This window comes from Acanthopagrus latus, chromosome 1 (assembly GCF_904848185.1).
Source record: "Acanthopagrus latus isolate v.2019 chromosome 1, fAcaLat1.1, whole genome shotgun sequence".
Classification (NCBI taxonomy): domain Eukaryota; kingdom Metazoa; phylum Chordata; class Actinopteri; order Spariformes; family Sparidae; genus Acanthopagrus; species Acanthopagrus latus.
The window spans coordinates 18,953,587-18,978,204 of NC_051039.1; the positions used below are offsets into that span (position 1 = coordinate 18,953,587).

The window sequence follows — 24,618 nt, forward strand, 5'->3', positions numbered from 1 at the left end:
TTTGGCATGCTCTTTCTGCCATGCTCTGTGGACACCATGTTCTTCTCTTGTTACAGCTTCCTGCTGCTTTATCCCAGCTGGAAATGAGTTCTCATCTCCTGCAGTCCGCTCATCCTGCCCCTCTTACACTACTGCATTACAGTGGATGTGTTGTAGCGTGGACAGCGCTAGTATTGAAGGTGAACAAACAGGTTTCCGGATGATAGCTCTTTTATTTAGGAAGTGGTCAGTGCAAAAGATCCATGGCCTAGATGACAACAACCTTTAACAACCTCATCTTGAAAAACACAAGAGCACATGCACAAGAGCCTTTTTCATTACCTGGTTCATGTCACTTACTGTTTAATATGAATGAAGATCTGTGGTTTTACTCATTTAATTGAGGAACTCAGGCATAACAAAGGTGAATTTTGTATTCCTGGGGCTGTTTTGTCAGCTCAGACATGAATTCATTTTCACATTTTCATGCGTGTGTCATAGAAAACAGGACAAAGTCTTTCTTTAGGTGCATATAAATCTATTATCAATGTCACTCAAATCAATGTGACACTATGGTTACAAGCAATTTTAGGAAATGAACACACAAAACATCTGCTGATAAACTACAGCGCACTGGTACAGATTGCACTAACGCTGTATACAGCAGGCTTGCTAAAATGTCACGTATACGCAAATAAATCAGCACTTCTAGCCTAATCAAATAATTTTACATTTAGACCACTTTTTACCTTTGATATTCTAAGTACATTTTGCTGATTATACTGAACAGGCACTTTGACTGTAAACAAAATGTAAAAGAAGGGTAAAATATAGCTTATATTTAGCTGCTTATTTATGTATTTAAAAAATATTAATGAAAACTGGAATAACGCGCAGGTTGGTTGCAATGATTTAACCGATTACAAAACGGAAGACTGAATGAAACTATTAGTACAACCTGTCAGTCACATAATTTATCAGATATAGCACCGCTGGATGACACCTGCGTGGCCCGCCTTCCCGCAGAATAAAGCTCCTCAGTGATTGGCTCTGGTTGTCGCCACTCTTGAGGGATCCCCATGACGGCTGTGGGCCATTGGTTCCTGCAATGCCAATCACGTCACGTTCTGTCGCCTGATTGGCGCGCCCCTCCTCGTGCTCGGCACAGGGCAGGGGACGCCAGCCATTCTTGTGTGATGTACCCGCTGTGAGTGATGCTGCCGTTCACCGCGCGTCCCCGTTGATCCGTCGGCTCCATCTCGCCGCTGTCATGGTTATTTCAGCGGAAATGTAAAAGCGGTACCTACCTCGAGATTCAGCCGTCACACACGAGTCTCTCCGCGTGCAAAGGGGCTCGCGGCCAGCTGTGCGACGCGGCGGCGCTGCCTCCCGGTTGGACGGCGACAGGAGGATAGGATGGCTCTGCGCTGGACGGTCTCTCTGTGATTGTCCTCGGCGGTCCATTAAGATTTTAATTAGCTGATAACACATTGGTTGACATTTACGACCGTCTGGCGCGGCGGCGACGACCGACGCAGCGCTCCGAGTATGGACAGCGAGTCCAGGTAGGCGAGCCTGAGGGTTCATGTCTTTTATCGAAGGTGTTTGTTTTTGAACTGAATATCGGCGTTATCGCGCGGAGACGGGCCTTGGCTCATTAGTTGGTTAATTTAACGCGTAAACTAACACGGCAGCCCGGGCCCACACAGCTCAACGTGCCCGGTGCTGGTTATTCACGAAGCGCCGTCAACAACAGCAGCGGCTCCGTCCGTCTGCTCCGTCAGCTCCGACCGTCTCTGTGTAAAATTCCACTGTGCAGCATGCCAGCGGAGACACGGCCCGCTCATTAGCCTGTAAAAGCCTATTTACTGCTACAGTATATAGCATGTTGCTCTGTGTTCAGTCACTACTGCCTGTCCTCGTCGTGTGTGTATGTGTGCGTGCTTGTGTGTTTTAATGTCGTTACACAATCGTCGTTGTTGTGGCGGGGACGCCGGGACATTTGGTGCTGCAAAGAGAGGATGATGTGTCATTTTGGCCACAGATGTTGATCCAGCCGAGCTATGCATGAGTCGACTGCAGAGCATGTAGGCCTGTTGTTTAGGCATCCCCAGGCAGCAACAGCAGCAGCAGCAGCAGTGGTAAAAGGCCAGGCCGGGATGATAATGAGCTGTCATATCCAAACAATCCTTTTTTAATGGGATTACAGGAGGGTCGAGTGTGAATCTGCACCGCAGCGGACTGTAGGAGTCACTGTCATCTTCTACTGGATGTGGCTACATGTTGGATGCACCTGTGTGTCTCTATCCAGATGTTTGTTGAGCTCCCACCTGCTCATTTAGTGGTTCCATTTGCCATAAAATGTCATTTCAGTCAAAGGGTTTTCACTCTCACTGTGTATACTCCGACTAATGAGACAGTGATTTGGAGGTTAAACCCTTTTAGATAAGACAGAAAGTCAGCACTCCTGTAAACATGGAGAAGCGGGACTAGAGTTTAAAGGGGCACTGTGTAGTTTTGGAGGTCAGATTCAAACTCATAATTTTAATATATACAATTTAAGTACAAAGTATTTATTTTCCCGTGAATTAACAAGCTGTTCTCAGAGGAAAATAAAATATTACAACCCTGTTTGAAGCTAGCAAGGTGGCAGGGTCTGCCAAATGTAAACAAAGTAAAACAGTATGAGTGTTGTCCTTTAAGGTTGTCCTTCAGTTGAAACGATAACAGTTGGTTTATTTAGTTTGTTTAGGCATAAAAAACATATATATATATATATATATATATATATATATATATATATGTATATGTATATATATATATATATATATATGTATATGTATATGTATATATATGTATATATGTATATGTATGTGTGTGTATATATATATATATATATATATATATATATATATATATATATATATATATATATATATATATATATATCAATGAAGGTCTTTCTCTTCTGATTTAAATTTTCGTCCCCAAAACTACAGAGTGCACCTTTACATTACCTTGTGTTTTAAATTTAGGCCAGGCACATCTCATTTTTACTTTGCTCTTGGAATATAAAAAAAAAAAAAAATCCAAGAACTGACATTGTTTTGGAGGTATGATGTTGGAGCATGAAGGATACCGCTGACTAGTCACAAAATGGAAGCGCTCCCTCAGGCGCTTATCTCTTTTAAGGAGGGGGAAACGGTTCAAGGAATTAATTATCTCACTCTGTTGATTGTAATTACGTCTTGAATGCTCCATGACTAAGGACACACAGCACTGAGTAAGAGGCTCATAATATCGTCATATGAGATACAATGAGGTCACTATCGGGCTTATCTGTGAATCCTCTCACCGTGTAAAAGGCATCTCACATGTTTCACCGTCAAGGAAACAGGTATCTGATTCTCACATCCTGGCAACCTTGTTTTTAAGTGCGGCAGCCTCGAAACTTCTTTTTATCTGATTCCACGATCATATGCGCACACAGAAAGCACACACAAACGGCTGAGTACAACATCTGTGACAAACACAGCACACCTCAGCTTATCCCTGCTAACCCTTTTCCTCTGCACTCACTCGCTGCTGCTGCTGTTGCTGCCACATTATTCATCTGTGTGAGAGAGCGGTAAGCTAATAGGCTCTGGAAAGCGTCATCAGGATAAGCAGTTTCTGAGTTGTGCGTGCACTCGCTTGTGAATGTGTGCTTGCATGCGTGTGAAGCCTAAAGCCACAACAGGAGGAGGGATGTCATCTCGCAGCCTTCTCCCTGTGCTGTGCAGTTTGTCTGTCTGCTGCTGTCCAGGTTCATTACTGTCTGTCGCTGTTTGGTTGTGGAGCAGCGACACACAGGAGCCCAGTGTTCAGGTCATATCAGAGGAAGGATTCTTTGAATTCTCTGTCATGACGTCGAAACAAGATTAGCTTGTGATAAATTCTGCAAAATAAGGGGTAATCCTGAATCTTCTGTTTCTAAAGGTTGCAGTGGGATCTAACATCTGTTGGATAGTGGCTTAATAAAGCAAACAGGGATGCACAATACAGACTTTTTTTGCTTTTCATCTTCACTAGTGATGAGAAAACTGCTATAAGCAGTTCATAATCCATCTATGCAACATTGCTACAGTGAGAGAAACTTGGCTTTGTGTTGTCGTTGATATTTATTGGCTTTAATATCACCAATCCTGACTTATAGCTGATGTCAAATATTTCATAATATTTTGATGATAATGCATTTACCTGATACATATCTAACCGTCCATAACTTTAGATGAATGAATAACGAGGATTGTTGTGACGTTTTGATTAACTTGTGTTTGTGAATGCGGCAGCCAATCATCATCAGATGAAGAGCAGTTTACATTGCATACGTTTGAGCTTGATTTACACAATGTGATGACTATAGAATAATGACACCAATTGATTGTTTCCCCATTAACCTTGCTGACACTAAGCTATTTTGTCTGTCACCAGGAACAAAATGTCCTGGATAAATGAAAGCTGACTGGTAATCCATTCAGGCTGTCAGCCTGGCACTATTTCTGTCTGCTTCCATGTCTCTATTGTAGACTAAACAAATTAATAAACTTAAGTTTGGTCCCGTATTGCTGCTCTAGGGAAAACAGAAAGCAATCTGGTTGCCTTTGGGACAGTGGTGCCAACAATAACAAAACTGCACAGTTAGTAAAAGTTGTCTTTTTCTACTTTAACGTCTTCTTGTTTGCAACTCTGTTTTCCAGATTTGAGGCAATGTTGAATAAATCAGTGACTGTTGTGCAAAAAGAAAAGAGTCAGTCTCATATTGTCTCTCTGAAGGTTTAATTTGCCCTCAGATGCTCTTTCTGTTTCAAGCAAAGCTTTCCTCACAATGCAGATCTGAGCTTTATTAATTGATGAGGCTAATCTAGATGTTTTCTTGAGCAGTGGCTTGTTGTGACAAGGGTGCCGTTTATGAATGATGTAGGTTCCTTAGTCGAAGGACAAAACTGAGATACTGAAACTAAACTGAAATATCAAACTAAAACTGAAAACGATTTTCAGTATCCTTTGAGCTGCTGATTTTTTTCTCAGTCAAGCGATCAATTGTTTTGGGTCATGAAATGTCCACTAGCTGAAGGTGACGTCTTCAGTTTTGTGCAACCAGCCGACCAAAACCCAAAGATATTCAGTTAACTGTCACTGGAGACAAAAAAGAACAGCAAAAATACAAATCTGAGAAGCTGTCACCAGTTATTTACATGCTGCTGAGTTGCTGGGAACGTCCAGCAGTCAGTCAGGTTTTCACTGGCTGATTTTTAAAGCCTTCAGTAACATCTGTCCCGGCTCATGCTGGTCTAGCTGGCTGCATGTTGACAGTTGTGGTGCTGGCCCGGCCTGGGTGCACGTTGCTGCACTTCATCTCGTTTGCTGACACATGGAAACAGGGAGCAGCTTGATGACCTGGCTGCTGCGGTTCAGGCTCACTACAACTGCAGCTCTCCTCTCTCTTTACACTGTTGTTCTGGCTGCAGATTTGTAACTGGATCTGTGTCAGCCTGCAGATTTTACACGGACTGAATTGTGATCTCATTTTCAGACTGCTGCACGTTGGGCTTGTACCAGCATGCATATGATCTTGACAATGAGGCAGAAATGTGCACAGTGTCATTATAAACACTGTAGAGGAATGTTTTGAAATCATTTAAGCTCTACTCTAATTATTACCCTCTTTTCTATTCATTTATCTGTAAAATTGTTAATTGAGTCTTGTTATCAGGTTGTTGCTGCTGGCTTGGACCGAGCCACCAAACTGAAGTGTTGGTATGTGGGAGTGACACTCAAAAATCAACTTTCTCCAGAATCCCTAAGTGGGACGGTCTAGCAGCAAAACCCCAAAAAATCCATTACAAATAATGAGTTAAGTTGTTCAAAAAGGAGATCATGATATGTGTTAGAGGCCAGTGGATTTTTGGGACCGATACCAATAATGGGGAGTAAAAAAGGAACTCACAAACTTTCTCTAATCTTTGCTTGATTTTGCTTTTTGCCATCAAATAGCTATTTAACCATCTCTCTGAGAGGCATGCTAAATGAAACCTAACAAGGAGACACACGCCTAAAAGAAATAACAGATACTTTGTTGTGTATGATAAATATGTCATTGAAAGTAATTAAAGCTGACAGGTAAATGTGGTGGTTAGTAAAAAAGCATCATATATCTCTAGAATGTATAGTTCTGTATAGACAAAGTACAATTATGAAATGGCATAAAAAGGATGTACTCAAGTAAAGTATGTTCTGTTCCACTACTGTCTTTAAGTGAGTAGCTATTACTACACAGTGAAGACAAATATTTCATGAGCATCACTTAATCAGTCCATGGCTTTAATTAACACGATTTCTGAAGTAGTCAGATAACAAGAAGCTGCTTCTCTGTACGAAGCATTTCATCAGCCAAGTTGACGTATTGTTGTTGTTCAAAATGAACACGAGGAGATGATTTACCTCAGGGTGAATGTGTGGGAGTATGATTAACAACACAGACGTGTTCTTGAGTGAGAGACTGAGGCATTTTGAAACCTGCGTGTCGTCACACCTTGGCTGTTGACGATGCTTCCTTTGCACAGTCAATCTGTAACATGTCAGCTGATGGGCCACAATGTGCCTGTGCTTTGGAGTGAACAGTGTGGACATTAAAAAGGTTTTTGTGGCTCAGATTAGGTGTTACAGAAATGTCTGTAGATCAGGTTGATTTACAAAGGAGGTTTGCTTCCTTGCTAGTAGATGCCTGAATGAACAAGGGCCACAAATCGTGTTTTACATCTTTAGATTTTGGTTTCAAAGTCAACCTGATCTTCCCACAGAGCAGCCTTTGTGAACACCTGCTCAGAACATCTCACTAAAGGCACAGTTTGATTCATTTCCTCGTCTCCCCAGGAGGCTTTAGGTAATTATGAAATGGAAGGATACAAGCTTTTTCAGATTTTTGTGGATTTGTAGTGTTTGACTGTTTCATTCGGTCACAGCCGTTTCACAGGCAAACAACAGATGTTTGTAATCAGACCAGGTGATTAAACAGCAGCTCAGCTACTGATCAGCGTTCGTGACGGAGCTGCTGGGAAAGTATGAAAAAAAGCCAAGATAATATAATGAATGCAGAGAGAACTTAAGTCAGTCTTTGCCTCAGCATCACATTAAGCAGTGGTGCCTGCAGTAGCACTCAGTTGTTAGCAGTTCTCCTACATGGCACGCTTGTGTAATCCAGTTTTGAGATTAGTGAGTGATTAGTGGATGTTGCAGTCTGTTTTATCATCCATTTTTTTCAGCTATAAGATGTTAAATAATCTGAGCAGTATTAGGACTAATGCACTGACCAGTCAGTGGTGGAGAAAGAGCGAACGAACCGCCTGTACTTGAAGGTAATTGATGGGTTGTGTGGATGGCTATTTCAGGACAATTTCCTCTCACAGTGGCACTCAGGGGAACCGAATCGTCTGGAGAGGGATACTAACTAAATTTAGAGCAGGAAAGCATTAGTCATGAAAGTGAACATATTTGGTAGATTTAAGGGAAAAGTCTCGAAAACACTCGTTGTCAGTGTCGTTTCGATTTCCCCAAATATGTCTCCTCAGGCTTAATGTCACACTAAGTTATTATTGGACAGATTCACCCAAAAAACATTTGCTGCATTGCCCAGCACGAAGGCAAGAGAGTTACCAATTACATCTCTGAAATCTATAGAGTGCAGTTAGTACATGAAGGCTGTTTGATAAGCAGGCTGTCGTTACTCTAACGACGGGGCTAGAGGGCTGATGTTCTCAGAGTTAATAGGTAAACATTCATTCCCAGAACACAGACATATGAACATGAATCTCTGTGTCAGATTCACTGTACAGTTAACTCAGACAGCAGTGGTGTAGGAACTACTCAGATCATTTACTTATAAAAAAAAGTACCACAATATCAAGATATTCCATTAAAAGTCCCTCATTCAAATGTTTATTTGGTGCTTACTCCTGCATGTGTGACAAAAGTTGTATAGAGCTTTTGAAAGCTAAATCTTAAACTGTGTAATCTGATAAATCACTGTAAATTGTGCTGACTCAACTGAGAAAACAATGAGCAAACTCTATATTAGAAGGAAATAGGGCTGCACGATATGGGAAAAAAGAAATATGATCGTTTTTTTTGTCACAATTTTATTTCCACTGGAATACACTATCACCATGTTGGGCTCTGTACCAAAGAAACATGTTTTCTTACATCTGTAGAACAATATTTGTGGAAAAGGGCATCTTAGATTTTAAGCAATGCCTTTAATTCATATCCTGCTACCTTAACAATCAATTATAGATTCATTGTTCATATTATATGTAAAATGTTGGGACATTTTTCCATTGCCACTGACATGAACTAAAGAACAGAACAAGTAAATGATAAGTTACACAAAATAATGACTTCATCTTAATTGAAGCACTTCAGTCTGTCTGAACTGGCCAAACAAAATCCAACATATTTGACCTACTAAATGACTGAAATGTGATAATATTAGATGGTATAGATTGTCTTATTTGTTTTTTATTTTATTATTATGTTTTTTATCATTTTTTTTGGGTGCATTTTCTATGAGTTAAATTCTTAACAGTCATTATTGCTGCAGCCCTAGAAAGAAGTAAACATACCAGACCTCTGTCCTCCGCTCTCTGCTGGAAGCTAGCAGCCTCAGGCTACATTAGCAGCTACTAGCAAGGCACACCCTATTCTCGTTGGACATGTAAGTGCCATCATTAGACTAATGAGTGGAATAAAAAAGACGATATACTTTGTTCTGATATAACCTAAACTGTCCATACTGTAGGAGTCCTATGGTGTTAAAGGGGAGAAATGTTAAATACTAAGTAAAAACATTAAATTTTTACAAGCACTCGTTATGCAGAATTGGTTCTCTTCAGTGTTGTTTAACATGCGACATGTCAGTGACACCTGAATATTGTAGTTCATCATGGGGCTAATTTAAGTGTACTCTGCTCATATAGTGTATGGTAGTTATATTCATAAGAAAGCCTCATATTTTATGAACACCTCAAATGATCAGTTTGTAAAATTGTGACCTGAAAACTAACAATGATCAGAATTGTCATAGAAAGTACAATATTTTAAATAGAAACACTCAAGTGAAGCACAACCTCAAGTATCCTTCCACCACTGTCTGGCAGATGCTGTTATGTAAAATTCTGCTTTCATCATGCACAAATTGATCGGGATATGTTTTGCACTCCATTGCCCCTGTGCACTATATGTACAGCATGTTCATCTTGGCAATATGTGCAGTCAGAACTAATCCCATGCGCTGGCTTTAGCTAATTGAGCTGCGTTTGCAAACAAGAAAAACATCCCCATTTATTAATGGGACAGTTTCAGCAACAACGTGCACAACAGCAGTCACAAGGACACTGAGTCCAGTAGATCAGAAGCGTGGAAATGAACAGTCCACGTGTCGGCAGCCAAACATGAGATCATGAGTTGGAACAACAGCGAGGTTAGCCACTGCGGATTAAGGAACGGGTCGCCTAATGTCAGGGATGGAAAGACCCAAGGGTGAGACGCACACGCTAAGAGTGGGAGGGAGGGGGTGACACATCTGCAAGGCCAAGATTTCTTTGAAAAAAAAGAGCTGAATTCTCTGTTTTTCTTTCATGAAACGCTGGGCAGGTTTTTTTCCATTTTGTGTGCGTCTGTGTTTTTTCAGCCACTGGGGAAATGATTTACACTTCGGAATGACTGTAAACGCATGTAATATCACCACTTACGTCGCAGGCAGGAAAAATGTGGATGAATATGTTGTTGCTGGGTGTTGTGAAAAGATCAAAGGGAGGGTATCTGCTTTATTTAATTTATTTTTTGAACCCTCCCTTATTTTAATTGCCCCAGGCTGGCTCAAAGTCACTGAGCCCAGATGGAGACCGTGAAAAGCTTCTTTACAACCCAGATGAAAAGTATTTTGTAAATCAGACAAATCCTGCACTCATAAAACATGGAGGGGCAAAGGGGATTGGTGTGTGTGTGTGTGTGTGTGTGTGTGTGTGTGTGTGTGTGTGTGTGTGTGTGTGTGTGTGTGTGTGTGTGTGTGTGTGTGTGTGTGTGTGTGTGTGTGTGTGTGTGTGTGTGTGTGTGTGTGCGTAGGGGGGTCAGGAGAGGAAACAATTGCTCTGTCTGTCTCTGTAAACAGCAAGACCTCGGAGTCCACGCGTACACTTTACACAATAACACAGTTGTGCATGGGGAAATTAGTCAGGAGGAGACTAACTAAACAAACACACAAAAAACTGTCATATTAACTAACACACACGCATACTGAGGTGGAATGTAAACATAGACGCACCAAGTGTGTAGACATGTCAGCGAACATGCTAAACAGTAACCTTCCATGTAGCACACAAGCGCGCTTGCACATAATTTTGAATGGATTCCAAGGAAAGCACCTCCAAACTGCCTTTATCTCTGTCCTCTGCAGTTTCTCCCAAGTACACAGTGACATTAGAGCGAGCCTGCTGTCACACACAGAGCAACAGCCAAGCTTAGAAAATCTGGTATATTTTGCTTTGTCAGAGACCTTCAAAATGTCCTTCCATTAACCAGTGTGTGTGCGTGTGTGTGTGTGAGAGAGAGAGAGATAGGAAAAACACTTGCTTTAGTACCACACTGCTGCATGACTCACACCTTTTACAGTGTGGCCTGACCACAGTGACACAGCTGAATCACCCTCTTTAGTGCTGAAGTATCTCTGAAGCATCTCTTGTTTTATACTGTCCTCACCATCAGGCTGATACTTACGATGTTTAAGATGTTTCTATGGCGCTTGTGGGTTTCTTTTTACATGCGATTCCTACAGGAGACGTTTAATCCTTGGGCAACCTTTATTAACTAGTCCAGATTTCTGTCCCATTTTTTGTGGTCAGAACCCGTAAGGCTTTGGGAAGAAATGTTGTTGCTGCTGGTGAGAATTCCAGTAGTGGTCAGTTGTCTGTGCAGGTAGCTAGCTGCAGAGCTTTGGGAACATTTTGGCATAAATCCAAACACTCAGGCAGTTTTTATTCTTCCAGTCCCAGTAGTATCATCTCTAACGAGCTTTATAGTAATACATTTGAGGGAGGCTTTTATGTTATTGATTTTAAAATTAAGATGTAGTGTAAATCAGTACTTTGTTCAGATTTGGCTACTTGTTTGGAGTAATGAACCACGCAGCAGTAAAAGCTACCTGAGAATAGGTTTGATTTTAATTCAAAGTCACATGATTAACGTTTAAAAAATGTGATCCTCACAGTAAATTTAAATTTACACAAATTCCCCCCCACACACACACACACAGGGGTGAAGATGTGTTAATGTTCAGAGTTTTACAAGCAATAGCTCATTTAAAAACTGCGGGCAATCTGCAGAGTGGAATTCTGCATGTGCATAGTCTGTGTGGGCCTGATGATTATTAAAAAGTATAAAAGTTATTTTAGCTAGGCTATTTTTTGCTAAAATATTCTGAAAATGATGCAAAACTGCAAACTATCACAAACAGAATTCACAAGAATTCATTCCGCTGTGATTGTGTGTCACTGACAATTCAATTTTCCCAAATTAAAGAAGATGGCTGTGTCAGCTGCATAAATACTTTACTCTGTGAGCCTTAATCCCAGTGTGGATCTGCAGCAGAGTCCTATCAACAGTAATTTAAAATCTAGAGATTGGACCAAGGGAAAACCAGGAGGAGGATGTGTATGTTTTTCTAAAATCCAAGCTCTGATCTTAGCATAAGAGAGCTCAGTTCACAATGTTGTTTCTCTCTTGTGCTTTGATTTAGAGTATCGCAGAGTGGACAGGAGGTTGAACACAAGCCTGCTGTATTCAGTTGAGTTACTGAAGGGTTTCTGGGTAATTAGATCAAGGTGAAAATGTCCACAGATGTCTGGCACGGTTATACATTTTGTAAATAAAAATAGAGCTCACTGCTTGGATTGAGGTGAATATTTGTGACTGAGAAAGCAGATGCTTCAGAGCCTGAGGCTCAGCCATCTGTCCGATCATTTTAATCTTAAAAGAAAAGGCAGGCCGAGACTGTCAGTTGTGGGATTGTTGCAGTAAATGCATGCACAAAGAGTTGGTTTAGCTGTACCAGATTTAACATGAGTAAATATAAAATATCTGTTAAAATCTGTTCTCTGAGACTTGTCCTTTGACCGAGCCCTGTAACACATGTGATTTGGTCTCATTGGCTTGTTAATGGCTCTTTTGATCGGGCTGGTTTCTGTGCATGAATGTGGTCCTTGTCTTTTCCCCATGTAGTGTTGTCCCTGTTCAGATTGTTATTATGCTCCTCTCCTCTCTGCTCTCGTCTCCTGGAGGCTATTTTTCTGCTCTCCTTTTTTAGTGGCTCACGTCTGCATCATATGCTTCAAAAACTGTATGTTGCTCTCGACCTTCACGGCTGATTACACGGCTAAAATCAATTCTGTTATCAATTGTTGTTTAGTTTTCAGTTGTATGATGGTAATTGTCGATTTGTTTACTGTATCTTTGTTGTGTATGTGACTTTGACCACACCACTGTGTTTGTGTGTGGATATTCAGCCTTCTACCCGGTGCATGTATTTGGAAAGATGATGAAGGAAAACAAATCACAGCGTCTCAATGAGCTATCGAACATTAGGAAGTTAAATGTTGCGCTCAAGAGTCAAGTATGCCCATAACCAATTAAACTTGAATAACACAAATACTCACATTTGTTTTTCTGTTCATTTATAAAACCCCCAATCAAACTCACAGTGCCTTCAGCGGAAACAAAATAGTTTTCCAGGGTTATTATTTTCTTGGTGTGAAGTCACGTCTGGGTTTTAATCAGAAGCAATTAAAAGCTCCCTAAGTTCTTCTGTTTTTGCCAGAAGCCTCAGCTTGTTATTAGCTCTTTCTTATCGCTCTGAAGTCACTCCATTATTAATCTGATTTATCAGTGATCTGATGGATTTATTATGACTAAATGCACATTAATGGCCCAGGAGCTGTGACCATAGCTCAATTATTCTGAGAGCCGCACAGTCTGATATTAATCGAAAAACATTGTAGGTCATCATGTGCGAAAACTACTGACAGGTTCATTCTTTTGTGTCAAGGTTCCTCATTTATTTATCACTGGAAAACTCTGTCTTGTGTAAAGAAAAACAGCTCTCTGATAGCAGAGTCTGTCTGCAGTGAGGGGCTGTGATGTTCTCTGCCAGAATGATGTCATCACAGTGACTAAGAGTCACTCCCTCGGAGAAGTTATTTGAACGAGGGTGTGGAGGGGCCATATTGGCATCTTCATGTGGACTGAATCACTGACATTACATGCTCCTCTGAATTTCCAACGGAAGTGCACAGACTAAAAATGCAAAGGACTGGGGTGTTTCCACATTGTCAGGACTGTGATTTTTTTCATTTTTTGACTAAATTATATTTATGCATTGGAGGTGTGCACCAAAATCTTTATAGTGTAATCTTTATATCAGTATGTTCTATTGAATTGAGTTCATCCCACTGAATTAAAAGATATATTATGTAACATTTCTGCAAAAAAAAGAAAAACAAGAGTTTTGTTACCCATTTGTTGTGTACTTATATTGTCCCAGATATTCCAATGGCTGTTCAAACCCAGAGAAATCTGTCATCTGTCAACACCCAGGAGAGAAGCAGAGAGTGAGGAGAAACTTTAAAACATTACCTTATACATGAACTTTTCTGCCTGAATCACGTAGATGTATTTTCATCAGCAACGGTGGTTGTTGAAGACAACTCCCATGATCCCACACTGCTTGGTTATGATCGAGAGACCTCGAGCAGAAACAATTACTATGCAGTTCAAGATATTTTTCCAACATTGCAAACTGATATCATTTTCAATAATGCATGTGCAAATATGTGTGGATCTCAAGTATGTACAAATTTCAGCTCAAATTAGCTTCATAGCCCTAAAAAAAGTAAGAAAAGAAATATATTTTAATACTGAAATGATAAGTCAAAAGAATTAGTCAACAACAATCGATAATAATAGATACAGCGTTAAAGTCATTGATCAAGCCATAATGAGCTTCTCAAATGTGGCGATTCTGTGCTTTTCTCTCTGTTGATATCACTGTAAATTTGATATGTTTGGGTGAAGGCCACTGGTCAGAGAAAACACGAGACTTGAATGCATCACCTGAAGTAGAGATTTTCTGTCCTGTTCCTGGAGGCCCCCTGCCCTGCATGTTTTATATGTTTCCCTGCTCCATCACGCCTGATTCAAATACATGGGTTGTTATCAGGCTTCAGCAGAGCTTGATGACGGCCTGATCATTTGAATCATGTGTGATGGAGCAGGGAATCATCTGAAACATGCAGGAACAGGATTTGGAAAATGTGAAGGGATTAGTCAGTAAGAAAAGGTGTCATTTGTTGGACAGATGAAGCTGTGTAGCTGTGAGTTTTGCACAACTTGAGGATGTATTTGTCACATTAATTTGGTGTTTAGATATTTACTTGTTAATTATCCGTAGTCAGCCATCTTCATTCAGCTTTTCTGCATCCATGACAGGTTTGAAGACCTCTGATCATATCTGCTCCACGGCCAGCCAGGCGGCCAATCAGGAGACAGCCAGGCTCACCGAGGAGGGAGACCAACAGACTGGAAGACCCTCTTACCACACCCACACTGCTTCACCCATCACTCCACCGTCACCACCATGTCTATACCCAGCAGCAGCCCAGAAAGAGAGGGCTCTAGTGGGGCTCTCCCTCAGCTAGAGTGCTCTTCTCCTACCGGCATGGATCCAGACCCGCCATCAACAGGCAGCCCAGTGCTCAGCCCAGACTCATCCTCCCATGATGCAGTGCTGTCAGCACCAGCCGCTTCCCCTGCAGACTCGGAGAACCTGAGTCCAGATGAGTTGGAGCTGCTGGCCAAACTGGAGGAGCAGAACAGGTTAGAGCCGCTCTCATTGTCTGAACTGTTGCAGTGAAAACAAAGGATTTCTTACAGCTGTACAGTAGCAGCTTCAACCAATTAATTTGTCAATATTCATTGATTGTAATTATTGACTGTTAGTTAAACATCTCCTCTTGTCCTGTTGTAGCTTTGCAACACAGTTAGGCACAGCAGGCCTATCAAGCTGTGGTTGCTCCCTATGCTGAAGTACTGTGCACGGGACTCAGAAAGACTAGATGGTCTTGTTAGCATGTCAAAATCATTAAGAATGTTGAGTGGTATATCTGTCCATTAAACTAAACAGATTCCAAAATAAAGAAAACATTGGAGAGATGAGGTTATCACCACTTACTTATCCTTCATTTGAGCATTAATAACTTGCAATTTGAGATATATGTCCTATCTGTGATGCAATACAGATATTAGTTTAAAGTCATTCCGTATGTTGAAGTGCAAATTTAGATTTTTTTTAAAAGTCTTAAGAATATTTAAATGACTGTCGTGATAATATCATGACAAATTTCTCAGTGTAGGTGAATCCTGTAAGGAAGCTGTTTAACCAAAGAAACAACGATGGACAAGGAAAATCTATAAACTGTAGAAAGTCAATCTTGAGGAAGAATCTTTTGATCAAGGACAAGAACAGTAATATAGATGAGTGGGCAAATTGGTCAAGTTAAAAGTTAGAAGTTCGACTTAAGATACAGAATGAAGTGCAGAAATAATGAGGGTTGAAGGTACAGTTAAAACGGTATCTAACTAATGAGATGGTCTAATATGGGATTTAAGTAGTGCTTTATGATAGGAGATGAAAATTCGATCTAAAGAGGCTGTTTATTAAATTCTGATATCGGTAAACTAGAGAGCTGTTATCATCCTGAAATTTTAAAAGTTTCACCAGGAAGCCATAGCATGGAAGTCACTGATATTACAGTTAATGAAAATAAAAATATGGCCAAACATCCAGAAATATGCTCAAATAGAGAGTCTGTCCTTCACAGGCCACTCAAGAGCTTTTAAATGAATCCCTGATTTTCAAGAGAATGTGAAAATATCAGAAATGAATTTATGTTTGTGAGGCTTAAAGTGATACTCAAATATATTTATAAGTTTTGAATGTAAGAAGGTGGATTGGTGGATTTTCTGACTGCAGCCACTGTGCTCCATTAATCAGAGAAATAAAAAGTTTCATGGTCATCTTTCAAGCACAAAAGGTGTGAGGTTCTCGAGTAATATATTTTGTATGCTCAGAGGTTGTGGTCACAGTGACATCTGGAGGAACACTCATGGTGTATTTGCAGCGCTAGGTGTCTATGCACTTAGAACAGTGCAAAAGAAATTTTTGAGTGACCACAAGCCAGTGTCAGTTTGACCTACAATCACAAACCTGCATGCCCTACATCTGCAAAAAATACACTGGATAACAAAAGATGGGTAAGTAGGTTAGTGTTTTAAAGAATAGATGGGCACTGGGCCCTCAAACTTAGACTTTTTCCCATTAGAACATTATATGAGAATATGAGGAGGGTTAGAACAGAAGGACTGGGATCAGTGAGCGCTGCCTAGCTTGACTTCCTGTCGTCTGTTGCTGTCGCCTGTTGCACTCCATAAACCAAACAACCTATAATTCTCTCTGCAAAGTAAAACACGCATATACCCAGGATGTCACTGCATGTTCTGTCAGTAAGCTCATTATTTAATCAGTTCAAGATCTGTTTCCTCAAGGATGACATCGGGTATGTCATTTCTTGATTTCACTATTCAAGGGTGATGTTTAATCCCTGTGTTAGATAAGGCTTAATCCCAGACAAGTAAGAGCACCACGGTGTGAGTTCAGTGGGGATAGTAAATAACTTTCAAAAGAATAAACAGTAGCACTGTGATGTTTTTACTTTAAGGAATCACATACTGTGCAGATCTTTATCCAGCCATCACATGTTTAAGCACCGGAGTCAAAGGGCAGGAAGCAAAAGTCAAGTGACTTAAAAGAATCAGACATTCAGGGTTAAAGTGGGACTAAACTTAACACCTTTGGGGTAGGGAGCAGTCTCTTTAATCACATCATCTCTGCTTCCTGCTGTCCTCTTGAACCAGACTCAGAGGAATATGTAAACAAAAAAATGTTCAAGGCCCATTTGGGAAATACACTGACATGTGAAGTGACAGCCACGTAGCGTAGCTTAATATGAAGCCTGGTAACCAAGCAAAACACCTGGCTTGGCTCTGCTCAACCAAAGGTGACAAAATCAGCCTACCAGTGCTGGTAAATTTCAGTAATTCACATATTTTACTTTGTTTGTTGAATCTGCAGAAAACTGTGGCATAAAAATAAACTGTGATATCACACAGGGTCATTTGATGGACGATTTATTTACCAGGAGCGATGAATTACTAGCCAAGCTAATAGGCTGCCGGCTGAAGATTTACATTTACTTGTGCAAACATGAGAGTCAAGTTAAGAACCTCAAAAATGTACTTGTACATTATTTGTATAAATAATGTACTTATACTAATGTATGTTGAACAATCTATTACTGCAGATGACATATTAACTATTTTCTACTGTATTGTAAATCAACTTCATATCTTCAGAAGAATGTCAGACTATCTTAATATTTACAGTACCTTTTAGTTAATATTGTTTGGGTCGATGGGTCTAATATATAAATATATAAAAGCTAGATTATCTCATTACTTACTGTCAGTGTTTTATTGCTTCCTATACAGTTAATCTGGCCCTGTATACAAAGGCGTATTGTTGTTTTTCTTCTATGAATTTTTCATAACCGTCCAACTGTGTCTAAAATGCTCATGGGTTACTCAGCCTGTGATTCTGTAGTTTAAGGTAAAAAGCCCTGCAGCTTCTGGTGCCTCTGTAATGTTTCCACAAACCCACTGATCTGTGCAATGTCACAGTCTGTCTCAATGTCATATCTGCCTGCCATGGCTCCTAGTGCTCATTTTAGCATGTGTGCACCATGTTGTATAAGACAAGCATGTTGTGCCTTGTAATCTTTTGCCCTTTCCATCACAGGTAATCAATCGTAATTTGAGCTTCCCATCTTCTCTTCTTGCAGGTTGCTGGAGGCCGATTCCAAGTCGATGCGCTCGATGAGCGGTTCCCGGCGCAACAGCGGCTCCTCGCTGGTGTCCAGCTCCTCAGCCTCCTCCAACCTGTCACACCTGGAGGAGGACACCTGGATCCTGTGGGGACGCATCGTTAACGAGTGGGAGGAGTGGAGACGCAAGAAGGACAAACTCCTGAAGGTGGGGGTCCAGCACTAGAGAAGGAAAATGAGAGATTATATGGCAGTATTTTCTCTGGAATGAGTCACTGAATGTAATTTAAGATGAGAACATCAATAAGAAGATTATCAGCCTCCTCATTATGTTTTTAAATCTTGTTGGTCAGGTTTCATAGGAACTTTACTGGGTCAGAAACAAAAAGAAAGAGGGCCCCATGAATCCCTGACTCATTGTAGAGGCTGGCTGACCATCTATAACAACAGACTTTATCAGTGGTCTGTTTTTATTCAAAGGGTTATTTTAGTTGTGTTTTGTCAGAAACGTGGCCTTGAGGTTTATTTTGCTGACTCTCCCCTTCAACTGAGCACATTTTTGGGGAGATATAAACCATTATAATAAGTCAGATGCTTGTCTTTGTACAATCATTTTGATATGACTGCACTGATGCCTTAAAGGTGCACTGCATCAGTTGGGTTCTCTGTTCATCCTCTTTCCCTCCTATTTTGCTCTTCGTTTCTCTCTGTGTCCTCTGTGACAAAAAGAGAAAGCCCAGGGGAAGATAAAGATGGATGAGGGGACAGGACAGCAAAATGAGTCAGGGTGAAAGGGAAGGGCAGGCAAACAAAACCGCAGAACTTAAGACAGATTTTGATTTTAATGGAGATACGAGAGCTGAGGGGTAGGAATTATTGTTGTAAATGCATTATGATGTACTGAGTAGCTGTAATTATAAAACACTACTAACCTGTCCTTGTAGATACATCTATTCATCAGCCGTAATTGATACGTTTCAACTCATCTGCCTGCTCATTGCTCTTAAAGAGATTTAAAATTACATCCATCAGCATATAAAGCAGAAGTATTAATCCTCTGTAATGTCTCTCTGTCTTTGTCCTGCAGGAGCTGATCAGAAAGGGCATCCCTCATCATTTCCGGGCCATTGTCTGGCAGCTGCTGGGCAATGCCACGGACATGCCGGTGAAGAACCAGTACTCTGAGCTGCTAAAGATGTCGTCACCCTGCGAGAAGCTCATCCGCAGAGACATCGCTCGCACCTACCCCGAGCACGAGTTCTTCAAAGGCCAGGACAGCCTGGGGCAGGAAGTCCTCTTTAACGTCATGAAGGTGAGCACTGCAGAGTTTGACATCACATCAAGGTCTGGAAATGATATAGTCATTTATGAATTTGGCATTCACACTATGAGTGACTTCGTGGGTCACCTGTTAGTCTGCTCATCTGGTACCAGATGCAGAGGGTATGGTCTTAAAATTGTTAAGAATCAGGCGTCTAGGTGGCCCACAGAGGTTTAATATGATGACCGTGTAATTGCAGTGTTGCAGTGTCTTCCCATAAAGGTGTAGCTGGCACAAAAATGAAGAGATGTTTTTGCATGTTTCCTTAATAATTTGACTTAAATGATTTAAGTGTTCAGTTGTCCAATTCTTTGTTTCAACATGACAGTATGAAATACTACCTGAAAGAATTGCTAAACAATACTAAAATCAGAGTGCAGCTTTTTGGCTGCAACTGATGCATTTTGTATTTGCCAGGCTGAGTGTTACTTTCCTGATGTAATTTATATTCATGAGACAGAATCTGTAGGGGATCAAAAATGTGGACATCTGTTGCTCACAGCCATGGAAACAAGCTTGTTGACTGTCTACATATCAGTCAGTTTTTCTGGTGGCTCAGCTGCGCAGGAAATGAAGAGACCTCTGGTGACTTGTTGATCCTGTTGCTCACAGTCTGGATGTTCGGTCAGAATTACAGATGTCATCTGTGCTGCTTTCTATAAATACAACACATTGTGTGTGTGTGTGTGTGTGTGTGCGTGTGTGTGTGCGTGTGTGTGTGTGTTTCAGGCGTACTCTCTTGTGGATCGAGAGGTGGGCTACTGTCAAGGCAGCGCATTCATCGTTGGTCTGCTGCTTATGCAGGTAATGCTCAAATATTTCAGGATCTATAATGAGCTTTTTTTTCCCCAAAAGTTCAGCGCATTATGTAATCCATTGTAATCAGTCCCACCAGATAAACACACATTTTTTTGAAAAACTGCATGGCAATTTAGTTGTCTCTTGAGATTATCTATAATATATGGGAGTCATTGTATAATTAGCTGTTTAACATAAGCTGTCTGTAATTTATACCTAATGAGGAAACTTGACTGACCCCTCGTCCCTCCTCCCAGATGCCCGAGGAGGAGGCGTTTTGTGTTTTTGTGCGTCTGATGCAGGAGTACCGCCTGAGGGAGCTGTTCAAACCAAGCATGGCTGAGCTGGGACTCTGCATCTACCAGTTTGAGTATCTGCTGCAGGTAAAGAGGAAGCAGTGCAGTCTATTAATGAACATGAGGCTTGCAGTGTGAGACTCATCCACAGAGGGGCAGCAAATCATTTATCTAAGTGTCCATTACACATGCCCTCAGACTGTATTTATTTGAGGCTTATGATCTTCCTCTTTTCATCGATCCCAGGAGCAACTTCCAGAGCTGAACGTGCATTTTCGGTCCCAGAGTTTCCACACATCCATGTACGCCTCCTCCTGGTTCCTGACTCTTTTCCTCACCTTTCTCCCTCTGCCTGTCGCCACACGCATTTTTGATATATTCATGTATGAGGTAGGAAATATATGAAATACACACACAAGTGGTTTTTTATGTATTTGATGTGTTTGACTGTTTATTTTCAGCACATGTATTAAATCTATGACCTGTCTGCAGGGCCTAGAGATTATCTTCCGTGTGGGCCTCGCCATCCTGCAGTACAACCAGACTGACCTCATTCAGCTCGACATGGAGGGCATGTCACAGGTTAGCAGCCGCAGCTTTACACCGCTTGTCGCTGAAATTAGTTTTGTGTACAGATTCAATCATGAGTGAATTGCTCCACAACGTCCCACTTTCCCTTTTGCACAAGAGTTTCCTGAAAGGCAGATCTGCGTCCCCCAGTCACGTTAATTCAAAACAGAAACAGGAACTGAGGCTCAGTTGATGATGTGTGATGGTGGAACAGTAAGGCAGGAGAGAATGAACTCTAATCAGATGCTGCGTTGTAAATACTCTCCAAACCAGTGATTTAAGTCTTGATCTGTATCTGATCTGAATTATGAGGCAAAATCCCCAAATTAGATAATTTTTTTTTCACGCTTAATAGCCCTTTTCCATTTCTACTGGGGAAAAATACAGCAAAAAATTGAGCTGAAATGACCTTTACATATTAAGTGTTTAATCTGTTGATTATTTATTTAGCTTATTATACAACTGCTTAGCTGATAAAATGTCAGAAAATAGATTATTTCATATCCACATTTTAAGCTCAAATTCCTTGTTTGATTTAACCTACCATCAAAACCTGCAGTATATTCACCTTATACTGATAAACAGAAAAGCAGCTAATCTTGATACTGGCATTTTTGTATGAAAAGTTATGGAAATGATCAAGTCTCATCTTAGTTCATAAAATGGAGTGCATTTGAACTCACAATAGATACAGCTATATAACGTAATTGTGTATCAGAACCATTGAGGTGTTAGCCGCTCATCTTCACTCTTCTAAAACGCGTCTGCCTTCTTCATGAAATATGAATGAGCAGCTTTGTCTGTCTTGAGCTCTCTAATCTTGTGTTTCCCTCGGGGTCTGCCAGCATTTCCAGAAGGTGATCCCCCACCAGTTTGACAGCTGCCCAGACAAGCTGATCCTCAGGGCCTACCAGGTTAAATACAACCCCAAGAGGATGAAGAAGTAAGAGTGCTCATTACTCAACTAACAGCCAGTGAGAGTCAGGCTAGACGGGCTTCCTGTAGCCCAGAAGGATCTGATTAATGCTCGGGGCTTCACACTGATCTTTGTTTTTAGCATGCAAATTGAGGAACTAATTTCTTTAGAGAAAAAAATAATAATTGCATAATTATGTTGCTTTTGTTTATTTTCCATCAGACTTGAGAAAGAATATACAACAATTAAGAACAAAGAAATGGAGGAGCAAATTGAGATCAAGGTGTGTGTTTGTTTTCTGTGTATTTGTACATGATGTGGATTACACAATCAACCATATTTTATGCCTCCTAACTGCTCTGCACCACCCTCTCTCTGTTCAGAGGTTACGCACAGAAAACAGGCTGCTGAAGCAGAGGATCGAGACGCTGGAGAAGGTAAGAGTTGGGCTTGGATTCCATATATATGCTAAATCAAGTAAATGCAGCAGCATTGAGACGAAACAGAGGGCTCTTCGTGTTCTGATTAGATCTTATTAAAGCTGTGGGTTTTAGATTGGCAAGCTCATTTTCTGTGTTTGGTTGTCTCTTGTGGAGTAGCTAGCTCTTGCAGTCTGATGGTGTGTGTGTTTCTGGGTAAAGATGCTTCACTCTTCTCCAGCACTATGCCGTAAAGAGACACTACAGTTTGTAATCTTCTCCTCTCTGAAATACTTTTATTCTGGGTGATCTCACACTGGCTCTTGTTTCTTCACAAACATCTCCACATTTGTTTCAACTGATCGACTCCTCAACCTTCAATCCCATTTCTCTCTCTTCCCTGAGTGTCCTCTTGGGTTGTGTTGTGGTTTATCCTCCCTGGTGTCCCACTTTCTTTCACTTTTTCTTCATCTCTTTTTTTCATCCTCTTGTTGCTCTACTTCGCTGCACTGTAGGAGAGTGCCGCTCTGGCAGACAGACTGATACAGGTAGAGTATGTGAACAACATTCCCACTGACCTGACTGTCCTTCTCCCTCCTCCTCTTTCTGCTCTCCTGACCTGCTTCTCTCCTTCTTCTTATCAGTAACCAGCCAGAAGTGCATGAGAGAATATTGCTTATGTTGTATATCTTTTCAGTCCACAGGGTGACCCTGTAATGCCTGAATGCATGCACTGTTTATCAATGATGAAACTTTAATATGAGGTTGTACTATCCCTGCATGTGGCATGTAAACTTGTATTATTATTATCAGTATTACTGTGACCAGTACATATTATTCTTATTATAAATACACATATTTTACCAAAATGTGAATGAAATAACATCATATAGTTCAGCTTTTTTGGAAATGTGCTCATTTGCTTTCCTGCAGAGGTTGGTTAGCTTAGCTTAACTCAAGACTGGAAACAATTGGAAATGGCTAGCATAGCTCAGTCCCAAGCTAAAAAAACCACCAGCACCTATGAAGCTCACTGATTGTCATGCAAACTCATTACTGGACAGATTTCCATGAGACTTGGATGAAGGATGGGTCCCAGAATAGACCTCATTAACTGTTACCTAACCCTAATCCACTGCAGATCTGGATAAAAAGACTGATATATACTGATATACTGAATATACATTACAAGACAGGGCTTTTTTCAACATTTTCATTCATTTCTCAGGAACAAAGCATGGCTCTTGATGAAAAACATCAGGCGTATGTAGGTCTGATTGAAGTGAAGGGGACTGTTGGGCCCTGGCGGAGGTATGTGCTCTACTGAGTGCCCTTGTAGTTTGCAGCTGAAGCATTACGACAACACATTGTGCTTTTAAGCAAGTCATTTTTAGTGTTGAATGAAGAAAACAAAAGAGATCTATGAATTAGTGAGCTTTAAAGGTGCTGGTTGGCAGATTTTGTTACTTTAGTTCAGAGCCAGGCTAGCTGTTTGCCCTGTTTACAGTCTTAATGCTAAACTAAGATAATCTTCTGCTGGCTGTAGCTTCATATTAGAATGAGAGCAGTATCAGTCTTTTCAGCAAGATCTCGGCAAGAAAGCAAATGAGCACATTCCCCAAAATGGCAAACTATCCCTTGAAAGGACTCTGTGCCATGTAACACATTTCACCATGAGCATAATAATGCTGCAGATTCCCAACATGCTCAGAATTAACATTTTCCCTCCATTGGTCTATACGTTTTCTGCATTTTAAAGTTTGAACTGCAGAGCTGATCTTGACTTTTTTCCTGTGCTGGCCTGCTGTTCCAGGGTCAGGTGACGAGGGCACAGGAGGCAGAGGAGAACTACGTGATCAAGCGGGAGCTGGCTGTGGTGAGGCAGCAGTGCAACACTGCCAGTGAGAGCCTTGAGAAGGCACAGGACACCATCAGAGAGCTGCAGCAACAGAAGGTAAACAGTCTGTGGACAGACTCTGTGCTCGGAACAGAAACGATTGTTCCAAGACAGCAGACGTCAGGCGAAATGTCATTTCTCATATGTCAAAACAAGTGATTTATGCTATAAGGTTTTATGTGAAGGAAACAGTTGAGTCATTTATTAAGGGATGGTTCATGAGATCAAGAGATCAGATCAGCTTTCAAATGTGTGAAATTTTGAATGTAGTTCCTGATTCAGATGAAACCACACTGGGGTATTGATTGTGGTAAAGTTTCGACGAAACCCATTTCTCAGTCATAATTACTTAAAGGACAAATCGACTTTTGGGAAATACAATTAGACTGATACAATATT

General features: G+C 40.9%; 2 protein-coding genes across 4 annotated transcripts in view; one reads left to right on the forward strand and one right to left on the reverse strand.

Annotated features, from left to right (window-relative positions):
- The window catches only part of LOC119026695, a 1,024,654-nt gene that overhangs the window by 766,050 nt on the left and 233,986 nt on the right, over nucleotides 1-24,618 (reverse strand). The gene's annotated exons all lie outside the window — the stretch shown is intronic.
- si:ch211-239f4.1 (EVI5-like protein) overlaps nucleotides 184-24,618 on the forward strand; it is a 38,339-nt gene continuing 13,904 nt past the window's right edge. The window contains exons 1-13 of one of the 2 annotated variants that reach the window (XM_037110909.1): nucleotides 184-1,544; nucleotides 14,554-14,940; nucleotides 18,021-18,210; nucleotides 19,090-19,314; nucleotides 20,053-20,127; nucleotides 20,379-20,504; nucleotides 20,664-20,807; nucleotides 20,910-20,999; nucleotides 21,833-21,930; nucleotides 22,126-22,186; nucleotides 22,287-22,340; nucleotides 22,838-22,870; nucleotides 24,136-24,276. In XM_037110909.1, the coding sequence (XP_036966804.1) occupies nucleotides 14,702-14,940; nucleotides 18,021-18,210; nucleotides 19,090-19,314; nucleotides 20,053-20,127; nucleotides 20,379-20,504; nucleotides 20,664-20,807; nucleotides 20,910-20,999; nucleotides 21,833-21,930; nucleotides 22,126-22,186; nucleotides 22,287-22,340; nucleotides 22,838-22,870; nucleotides 24,136-24,276 (1,476 nt within the window). In that variant the 5' untranslated portion in view covers nucleotides 184-1,544; nucleotides 14,554-14,701. The remainder of the gene's footprint in view (nucleotides 1,545-14,553; nucleotides 14,941-18,020; nucleotides 18,211-19,089; nucleotides 19,315-20,052; nucleotides 20,128-20,378; nucleotides 20,505-20,663; nucleotides 20,808-20,909; nucleotides 21,000-21,832; nucleotides 21,931-22,125; nucleotides 22,187-22,286; nucleotides 22,341-22,837; nucleotides 22,871-24,135; nucleotides 24,277-24,618) is intronic. The other variant, XM_037110917.1, reaches the window with a different exon arrangement.